An 11,446-nucleotide genomic window follows, 5' to 3' on the forward strand; every position below is an offset into this window, starting at 1 on the left:
ACCTTATTGTAAGATTCAGACAAAATTTTCTTGAAGAAAAAATTCAGAGCAATAATATTTTTATCTGTTAAAATTCGGAAACTGATTAGAAATACACTAATATATAATCATGAGGACCGGGATCGAGATTAAACAAAAAACTTCTTGTGTTTCCCGCGATCAGTAAAAAGAGAAAATACCCAATTGAAAACAACCCAGATCATGCCAAGAACACAGAAGCAGGTATATTTAGATTTATCTGTATAATATAGACTGTTCACATTCATGTATCAGTCTTCTTCTACATAGAAGTAGATCTACCTTATCATGCTAATGGGGACAAATACTACTTGTTCAGTTGTTCTGTATCGATCCTTACTAGGACATCATGGACATTAATCCCACAAAAGATCTAAAACGTATTGGAATTCAATTCTCACAAACAAAAACTTACATACCAAAAGTTGTTGCATTTATGCAGTGTACAGTTGTTTGGTCAGTTCCAAATAATAATATAAGAATTCATAATAATAAAATTTAAAGTGTACTGTAAAAAATAAACAGAGATCTAGGTCCCTGAAAATAAATTATACAGATATGGACTTCAGTGTAGATTGATCAGTTAATTAAATGATATGTGGTTGTAAGAGATTAAGGATCCATGTCAAATGATATTAACTGAAAATGCAGAAAGTGATAGCAACAGAGCTTAATTGCGAGGTCACTATCATTTTCTGTGTCCGAGGTCAATATCACTTTACATGGGTCCTTATAATCACTTATTATACCTCTGTTAAGAATACTGAAATTTGATTGGCTTGTTAGAAGGCTTTCAAACTCAATAATGACTCCAAAAAGTATCTTTTACAGCAATAATGACCTAGGAATCATTGCATGTGGGGTATAATCACCCGGTCATTATAAATAATGAACGCTAAAAATGACCTGTTAATTCAAATTCCACTCAAATTAAAAATTTATGCATGCAGTAATGATAGTTCATTAGAAAAAATGCTGATATAAAATTATGTATAGTCTTTTTATGATACAGAATATGATTGGCCTTTAGATGCGTCATAAAATTTATCGTTTTCATTGAAACTTTCGTTACAATGTCAAATTCGACGAATGCAGACTCGGCTCTTTTATTATACAGTTAAAGTCTGCACCAGATTATCATTGTACTCTGGAATGGTATTTGTTAATTTATAAAAATGCATGTTTATGACAATCACAGAGTGTTTTAGTAAATCAGTGGTGCAAAAACTTACAAGACTTGCAGGCGAAAAGTAAACAACTTCACTAGCGAATCCCGATCCCGATGGAACAGTGATAATAACAGTTCATAGGTCTAATACACAATTGATTATTTTAGTAATTAAGCCTACAAAAATTGTCTTAACCGATATCGGTATGATAAAACAATTGATTACCCCTTATGAGTTCAACATGATGATGAAATAAGGACCCTCGACCTGGCCCACTCCCTGACCTGACCTTGGCCGCTTCGCAGCCTAGGTCAGGTCAGGTTATCTAGTGGGCCAGGTCTCGGGTCCTTATTTCACCATGTTGACCTCATTAGGGGTAATTAATTGTATAATATTGACCTATAATAGTTATATTATATAATTAGTCCAAAAGAATAATCTGAAAGTCCTAGCATAGTAAATGTGAGGGACTTGATTGGCTGTCCTGATGTCAAAATGGTAAAAAAGCTAATATGATGTCACATGGTGCTACCTAACTTTGGCATGTCCATAAACTGTGAGTCATGATTTATATTTTGCAAACACGCAATATCAGAAATTGAAGAGTATCATTTGACATTCTTTCAGCCAATGAAAATTATGAAAATTAAATGATAGATCACTGGAAGGTATCTGAGTAATTTCATGCCATCATTTTACCAGTTCAAAATATCTATAATGAATCAGGGCTTTCAAAAAGATTAGAAACAGTCGGTACTTTTACAAAATAGGACGTACCTTGTGGAAGTGATTTTATTTAAATATGTTATCAAATTTTTTTCCATCAAATATTCTGGCCAATACAATCATGATTTCAGCCCAAATAAAAGTAACAGGTACTGGCAGATTTTGGAAGGCCTGCTCATCAGCTTATTTCCAACTGATAAAATGACTACCCAGGTTAACTTGCTAAAATAGAAATTCCTTTGGAAGATTAAAATTAGATGAATCTACATTTAAATCTGCAGGTCTTTGAACTACTTTGACAAACATCTTAGATTTTAAAGTAATGCCTGCTTATATTTACAGCACTAGTGAATTGCCAATTTGGTCATATATTGAATGCATTATGTCTGAGAACATCTTTTCTACTGAAAGGCATTTATCAGGTACAAGCATATTATATGGTTATGATATACACAACACTCTGGGTCAGTGAGCATAGGAAATTATCTAGTATTAAAGGTATTTTATTTTACTACCCTATTCATGTAAAGGAGGAGAATAAAAACAATTGCTAGACATTAGTGAAGTGAACATACTATATATGGGAGTCCAGGGGCATACCCCTCTGGAGATTTGCAGATAAATGTTCAAAAGATCTGCATCCTGAGAGCTAATCAAGGTTATTTTCTAGAATCATCATAAATTAATATATTTTAAATGTTACAGTCATGTATGTTTAATCAGTAAATATTTCATAACTAAAAGGAGAATTTTGACATTTTTATGCGCCCGGATCGATAGATCGGGGGCGCATATTGTTTTTGTCCTGTCTGTCTGTTTGTCTGTCTGTTGTCAACTTTAACCTTCGCCATAACTTTTGAACCATAGGAGATAGAGACTTCATATTTGGTATGCATACTCCACTAATTAAGTTCTTTCAAATGACACCAAGGTCAATGACCTTGTGACCTTGACTGTGACCTTTGTGCTAAAAATAGCTTTTTTGAACTTTGTTGCCGCCGGGTGCACAGAGTTTCACAAACACATCTTGTTTCCAAATGTGTTGTTTATCGGTAGTTAAAGAACAGCATTGATAAATCCCTGGAGCAGATTCCAACAATATGCATTTAACTCAGTTTTGATCGTTTTGGCACTTACAATATAATTTTTTTTTTTTCAGGAAACAAAATAGGTAACAACAGACAAAAGATGCTAAATATATATAAAATATTTACTCTTATAGGCAGACAATGACAAAATACCAAGTTCTCAGGTATCGGGGACACAGGCGGAAAAGGCCCACTCCAGCATGGATCGCGGAGAACAGGAAAAGAAACTAAATGACCTCGTACAGTTCTTATTGATTATGGACCAGAAGAAACTACCAATTAAAAAACTAGGTCAGTAAGCCATGGCCTAAGAATGTTAAAGCTTGGAAAACCAGTAATTCAAAAGATGGCAAGAAATACCGTAAATCAACTCTCCTTCTAATCATCTTTGAGTAATCTTTACAGGTTTGATTGCAAAGGAAAATAGCATGTTTATTAAAGTAAATGAGTATTTCACATCCTTTTATCAATTGCAAAGATGATCTGGGACCAAGGAATTGTGAAATAGAACCCTTAAGTAAATGTTTAAATGGCAAATTTACAAAGGAAAGTTTATTAATAGAACTTGGATTCCACAAAATATGAGGGCTGTTCGGAAATGATTGAGACATTTTGTATATTTTTCTTTCTAATGAACGTCTTTCGATGAAAATTTGCATATACGTTTGACAAACATTAAGAATTCATAAAAGCAAGAAATATTTTACAAATATTAGATTTCTTCTCTTCAATGGTATATAAATGTGTCAATGGTAGGGGTACCCGGCGCAGTCACGAAATCAGATATTGAAAATATGGAACACCAATGTTCAACACCCTGGTGGACCTATAATAAGAGCGAAAATAATTCAATTTATGTATAAAATGTTTTAATTTTATTTTGATTTCATGTTGTGCAAGTTTGTTAGAATTGTGATCAGAGATACGGAGATCATTAAAAGATTAAGCGCGGTAAAGAAATCTGATAACGACGACAAAACGGATTTTGACGTCAAGGCGGAGCAGCGAGAGACCTAAAATTTTGTGTAGCGCTATGTAAAACTCCTTTCTAGACTGACCAACCTGCTAAAACAATAACAGGGAGAAAATACATGTCTAAGGGTTTGTTACATGTATTTCATTGGTACATATTTTTTTCTAACCTATAATTCAACTACAGTAAAATCAAAAGCTCCGGACGACCATCAATTCTTACTGTAACGGAATTAATAACGTTGACCCGCGTTGCATAAATCGGCACTGCACGATGCTAAGTCATCCTGTATAAATGACGCATGAAAAATTTACAATAGTGAAGCAACATCACACATTTTTTAAAGAATCGTTTAAGAAAAGGGACAGTTTGATTTTTTAGGGTATATAATTATGACAACAAAGAAAGAAGAGTGAACGCTTCCCGATCGTTTCACATGCAAAATCATCTCCGGCTGAAGTGACGTTAAAATGACGTAGCGATACTGATCCAGGTCGGTAGACATATGAATGTTTATTATTTCACCGGAACTTATCTAATTATCCTTTAAATTAGAAATTTTGTATAATTGTTTCATTCGTTCTTTATAAAATGTTGACGAATTTTCCTGAAATTATCTCTGCCCTTTATGGAGTTAAAGTAATTGTCTCAATAATTTTCGAACAGCCCTCGTACTTTGTGTTTTATCATAACAATTCTGAAAAAAAAAACATGATGAAATGAAAATTATTGAACTCTCATGATCTTATCTGCTTTAAGCTTGTCAGTTTCACCATACAGGCCTCTTAGACCATAAACTGAGAACAGATTAAAGTCAACATTTCAAATTAGCATAACTTTATTTTGAAATAATTTTGAAAATAAAACAAAATTTTCATCATGTGTTTGTATTGGAACATTTTACAAACTTGCATCTTTTAAAACAGATTCATTAAATAAAAATCAAGATATTCAAAATCTGAATTTTAATTAGTCTGTCCTCATTTTTTTCTTCAGAGTCGGATACATTTATTACATATGCTTGAACGTTGAATTTCATATTAAATATTACAGATATTAATAAGCAAGTACTTAAAGAACATAGCAAGGCTTTCCCAGTGATGATCAAACAAGCTGAGGAAAAATTGAAAAAGGTAGGTAACACACCAAAAAAATGGCAGAGAATTTTTTTTCATGAATTCTTCAAACAAAATAGGGAACCCAACAATTTCCAGAAAAGATTAGGTACCTGGTGGGTTTTTTTGGTAAAAAAAGTAGTTTAACATAGAGGTAGTGTCAGTTTCTTCATCTTTCTTAAAAAAGTGATCAAAATATCTCCGTAGACTTTGTCTCCCTCACAAAGTTCTGTTAGCACAACTCATCAGTTTCTTACCCTGAGAGAATTCACCAAAAAATGGGCAGTTCTCTATGTTCTTGATGCTGCCCCAATACACAGTCAAAATCAATTTCAAAAGTTTGAATGACTGACTGTTCATGAGGAATTGTTTGTAAACAAGTATATTTTATGGTATTAATAAAATGTCATAGTTATGAGTCCAGGCAACAGTTAGAAATGTTCATTTTTCAATCATCTACTGTAAATTTCAATGAAGAATAGTATTAGTCATACAGATTGAGCAACTGTCTTGAAATAAAGTATTTTTTTTTTAACGATTTACACAGCAATGTTGCAAGGTGAAGTAAGTAACATGTACACATTTGACCATTTTAGATATTTGGGATAGAGCTGGTCAGCTTGGAGGACAAACAGAAGGGAACATACATACTGGTCAATACACTGGACACTGATGTGGACGAGCAGTTAGAGCAGGTCCCTGGCCTCAGTCTGACCCCAGTGGAGTGGTCAGAGGATGACCATGCCAGAACTGGACTTCTGATGGTGGTGCTTAGTGCTGTGTTCATGAATGGTGAAGTCATGATAGATTGTGAGTACACTCATGAATGGTGAAGTCATGATAGATTGTGAGTACACTCATGAATGGTGAAGTCATAATAGATTGAGAGTACACATGAATGGTAGAGTTGTGATAGATAGATAAAAGGTAGAATTGTGATAGATTATGAGTTCACTTATGAATGGTGAAATGATAGATTGTGAGTACACTCATGAACAGTGAAGTCATAATAGATTGTGAGTACTCTTATGAATGATGAAGTCAAGATATATTGTGAGTACACTCTTGAATTGTGAAATCATGATACTTTTGAGCAGTGAAGTCATGATAGATTGTGAGTACATTCATGAATGGTGAAGTCTTGATAGATTTTGAGTACATTCTTTCCTTTGATATTCTGTAGAGGTTGCTTTTCATATAACACAATTTATTGATGAGAGGATACACATTTTTCAGTAAAATGTAAGGGGCATTTTCAAAATTGAAATGACATTAAATTTTTGTTGTAGACTTTAACCTAAAAGTATTCTGTTCACAAAGCATTTTGTTAAGGAAATTCATACTGTGCATTGGCTCATTTCAACAAAGTTGATACGAGCTTGTGCTATACCATTAGCATTGGTGTCTCAGGTTAAAGTTTTGGAGCAGGGTTAGTTTTCAAGAAACTCTACCTGAACAAAACTTGCATGGATGATGCTTCTAGCTTGCATGTTACTGGTGATGCTTCAGACTTTTATTCGAGATGAGTCTCAAGCTTAGAGTGTGTGAAGCAGATATATCTTGTAGGAGTATTTAAGCCCTACCTGCACTCAAGAGATACATATGTCCATCCATGCTTTGGTTGTTGCATCTGACATAATTATGTATTGGGTTTGTTACTGACTATCTATGAAAATGTACTGGGTTGATCAATCCCATAGACAGTGAATCAAATCCTGGCCATCTATGAGATTGATCAATTGATATAATTCTGTAGACAGTCAGTAACAAACTTGATAAGTAAGGGTGCAACGATAAACCGTTTGACGGTATATCGCGGTATATTTTTCCACGGTTCAATTCACGATACGCAAAACTGATATCGCGGTTCGGTTCAATCGGTCCAGAATTATCCGAATCGTCCGTTTTGTTTCCTTTTTTACAATTTCAAAATGGCTTCCGCGCAAAACGTGAGGTCGCCGATAACACATTAACGGAAGTTAAACTCATCTCCAGCATCTTACAGACCTCAGATTTAACACGGAGAAGGACTTAATGTAATTATAAGTTATAGATGTTAAGACTAATGATAAACCCTTTAGATCTAAACGTATTCTTTGGTAATACACGATATTTCATCACCTGTGTATTTCGATGAAAATTCACTGTCTTGTTGACTAAAACGTGTTAACATGAGAAATATGACAACTCCTATTTCATTCCAATTTAAAAGGAAGATTATTAGGAAAGGTCCCCGTAGTTCCCTGTAAATGTTCATCATTGGTTTAGAAAATTGTCAAAACTCAAAGATCTACCTAACAATCCAATTCAAGTTAACAAAATTTTATTTTAATCATTATTAGAAAAATATGAACATTTTATATAACCCTGTCAAGGTTTAAAAAAAATATGATACAAACTTGAAAGACTTTTTAACCTTGTCATGTATCGTGATACGTATCGTATCGTGAACTGAATACCATGATACGTATCGTATCGTGAGGTTAGTGTATCGTTGCACCCCTATTGATAAGTGATTTATTTTCTCGATGTACATAATGTGGTAGTTATGTACTTTGTAATAAATGATTCCTGATACCAAGATGGGTAGGCAATGGCTAAATTGCCAGATATTAATTTTCAGACAAAGAAAAAAGTGTCTCATTTTAACATACATGTATCTATTTAAAATTGCTTCCACAAGGTACCTCCTATTTTTGTAAAAGTACCACCTGTGTCTAATCTTTATGAAAGCCTTGCAAGGAGGACACGGCTGGTGTGACCGGTCGACAGGGGATGCTTACTCCTCCATGGCACCTGATTCCTCCTCTGATGTTTCTAGAGGTCCTGTGTTTGCTCTGTTCCGAATTTGTAGTCTTTCAGTGGACTTTCGAGCTTGATTACTGTTTCATTATCTTCCTGTTTCATTCTGCTGTGTTCATGCCTCAGATTCTATATTTCCCAGGTGTGTAAATAAAAGAAGTAACAATAGAATTAACCACTGCATGGTATTAAACATTTATTTGATAGGAAACTTTGTCTGCCTTTTAGATGACATTTGTTGAGATGAGCTTTGTAACCTTTCATTTCTTACAATTTGTTTTAGCACAACTGTACCATATGCTGAAGAAACTTGGAGTTGATCAAGAGTAAGTCCTTTGATAACAGTTAATATACATGTGACCTCCATTTTGGGACACATAGTGCTCTTGGAAATAGCAAAGCTATTTTGCAAACAAAAATAAATAAATAAAAAATAAATAAATAAATTTAAAAAAAATTGTTCATAAAATGTCACATGATGAATAGTTACTGTAGATCACCAAATGTTCATGAGCACTTTATTTCCACAAGATAGTTATTTGTCATTTATCAGTGCCACACAATTTTCACAAAATCGGGTTTTTGTTTTATTGTTGTATGTCAACTTTAATAATAAAAATATATGTTAGAATCAAATTTTATCGAGCAGACTGTCTCATGCAGTTCAGCGAAAATAAAGTTCTCATGAATAAAAAAGTGATTTTATTGTATACGTTTACAAAGATGATTTTCAAAACCAGAAGTATTTTGAAAACACGTTATTGCTGGAATGCATCTATGATCCAGTAGATTTTACATTTTTCATGAATTTTTCAGTTATACTCATGCTGTATTTGGAGATGTTAAGAAGTTGTTGACCACAGAGTTTGTCAGACAGGGATACTTAGAACACACCAAACAGCCTAACTCTGATCCCCCCGTGTACGAATACCGATGGGGGTTCAGGGCCAAGAAAGAAATCACCAAGAGGAATTGTCTAGACTTTGTCAGCCAGGTGAGATAGGTTAATTAATAAAGTAGAAACAATCACACAAATCTTCTATGTCTTTGAATAAGGCTAAAAAAAATAATAGTCTTGTTTCCTGCTACCCGACCGACCCTATTTTTTTGCACCCGACCCTACAGTTTTATTTATAGTTTTGAAAAAAAAAATCAAAAATTTTAGGAATTTCATGTTCCTAAACTGAAAAAAATATATATTCAAGTGGTATTTCATGAAATTGTATGTTTTAAATATGGACTTTCATAAAATACCACTTGAGTTGTGCATCAAAAGACATTAGATTTAATTTTAAAAGATAATATTGACCTATGACATGTTTAATTTGGTTTATATTAGTTCTTATCCAAAAATACTGTTGGAAAAAATAAAATTAAATTAAAAAATAAAATAATTTTCCTACCTACCTACCCTATTTTTTTTCAGGTTGGTAGCAGGAAACAAGACTATTATTTTTTTTGGCCTAATGGAACTTAGAACTGATGAAATTGTATGTGTAGGATATTCTCCTTATATTATGGTACTGTTGTCTAAAAAAATGAAAAAAAGGGCAGAGTAATAAAAATCTTTACAAATATTGCTGAAGGGCATGAATTGAAAGTTTAACACAAAAATGCAACACAAAATTATTGTATACATACTTTGTAGAAGACTCTGACATGAATATATCCATTTTTGTTTTCCAGTTATACGAAAAACAGCCAGAAGAGTGGGTATCCCAGTTCCAGGTTGTAGAAGAGGAAGAGGGAGAAACGCAATCCTCTGTTTCATGACGACATGAACCATTCCCAGAATCCCTTCCTTCTCCCAGCATGCCATTGATGATATTTAAAGTCTTTCAGGGACCAATGAAGAGTCAAATGGAACAAATTGTGATGTACCTATTTGAAGTGTTGTTATGTCCAAATAGGATCGCTTATCTGGTTAACCTGTGGTTAAAGCTTTATGGTGAAACTGATCCTGTGTCATAAAAACAATGAAGACTTATTGAGATGGGAACTTCAAGATCAGTTCAGCAGTGTAATGCCCTGCCCTTTGTATATTATTGTTATGCTAACATATTTTTTTAAAAAAAGAATAAAGTTTTTATATAAATTGTTGTTTTGCAGTTAACAAATAATTGGCATCTAGTTAATGAAAACTGTTTAAAGGAGGTTCAAAACTTGTGTCTCTTTGACCTTGACATTCTCTGATGGACATTAAATGGAGGTCAGGTCCCTCTGGACACACACTTGTGAAGTACAAGATTAAAATATTTCAGAAACAAGCTTATTCATTGAATTTGTGTCCCCAGCCTAAGGATAAAGAAGAAGGTAGAAGAACTGCATGGGAAAAATATGCAGATGAAGAAACGGAATAAAGTCAATCTTGATCTTTAAGCTTTTGACATTAAAATCACCAGAGATCTTTTTCAGATGAAGAAATTCATGAAATGAAGTTAATTGCAAATGCTTACAGAGAACTAAAGTTATCAAATGAAAACTATACTTTGACCCTGATGATTTACCTTTTTACCGAAAAATTAATAGAAGTCTTTTTTTTTAATTCTTATTGACTAAAAATAAAACAAATCATTGCAAAACTTCGAAGAGAAGTAGAGATATCATGAGAAAAACCATTTTATGCAAGTTACAAATTTTTCACTTTGATCTTTTCACCTAAATATCAAAAATGATCTTCTTTAAGTCATTGGGAGTTATGGTATCAAATCTCATAGACAAAGCTCAAGAAAAAAGTTTGTGCATAGTATGAATTTCTGACCTTGACCTATTGACCAAAAAATCAAAAGATTTTTAAGTCAAAAGGAGTTATGATATTTATCCATTGAAAAAGCTTAATGAGAACTTAAGTTATCATATGGAAACCATTTCGTGCAATATATAAATTTTTGACCTTGACTTTGAGCTAAAATCAATAGAGGTCTTTTTAAGGCCATATTTGCATTATAAAATTTCAAAATCTTAAAGGCTTTTTTACATTCTTTTTAAGATATAGTCCAGAAACGAAAGTGTCACAAACAGATAGAATATATGAATCTCTGACCTTGACCTTTGATCCTTTCAGCGAAAATTAAAAAGTGGTCTTTTTAGACCATGGTGAGTTGTGAAATAAAATGTCTTCAAAAGAAGCTTAAAGAAAACTGAAGTTATCATCTCGAAACTGTTATTTGCAATGTATGAATTTCTTACCTGAGCTTTTGACCTCACAATTGATTGGGGGGGTGTCTTCTTTAGGTCATAAGAAGTTATGATATAAAATTTCATTGCAAAAGCTCAAAGGCTTTTAAAGATACCACCTGGAATGAAAGTGTTAGAAAGTCATATATTGCATACATAGTTTTCATGTGATACCTTTAGTTCTTTGTTAGCTTTTGCAATGAAACTTAAGGTCATAGACCCCTATTTCTTTTTAAAAAAAAAAAGACCCCTATTGACTTCAAGGCCAAAAACTGAAATTTTAATGACAACCTTTGTTTCGTTCTCCATCTGTATTTCTTTCAGGTCTTTTACCCTTTTCTTTTTCCCTAAAGTGGTGGACACAAATTCCCTGAACTA

At 33.2% G+C, this 11,446-nt stretch overlaps 1 protein-coding gene across 1 annotated transcript; it reads left to right on the plus strand.

Annotated features, from left to right (window-relative positions):
* Positions 1-140: 140 nt before the first annotated feature.
* On the plus strand, positions 141-10,158 carry LOC133194669 (non-structural maintenance of chromosomes element 3 homolog). The gene is made up of 7 exons (XM_061330576.1): positions 141-222; positions 3,136-3,292; positions 5,028-5,107; positions 5,686-5,899; positions 8,175-8,217; positions 8,708-8,885; positions 9,578-10,158. The coding sequence occupies exons 1-7, from the start codon at positions 202-204 to the stop codon at positions 9,662-9,664; spliced, it is 780 nt and encodes a 259-aa protein (XP_061186560.1). The 5' UTR covers positions 141-201; the 3' UTR covers positions 9,665-10,158.
* Positions 10,159-11,446: the final 1,288 nt, after the last annotated feature.

This window comes from Saccostrea echinata, unplaced genomic scaffold (genome assembly GCF_033153115.1).
Source record: "Saccostrea echinata isolate AGI-Se365-2 ecotype Australia unplaced genomic scaffold, CSIRO_AGI_Sech_v1 ptg000029l, whole genome shotgun sequence".
Taxonomy (NCBI): Eukaryota; Metazoa; Mollusca; class Bivalvia; order Ostreida; family Ostreidae; genus Saccostrea; species Saccostrea echinata.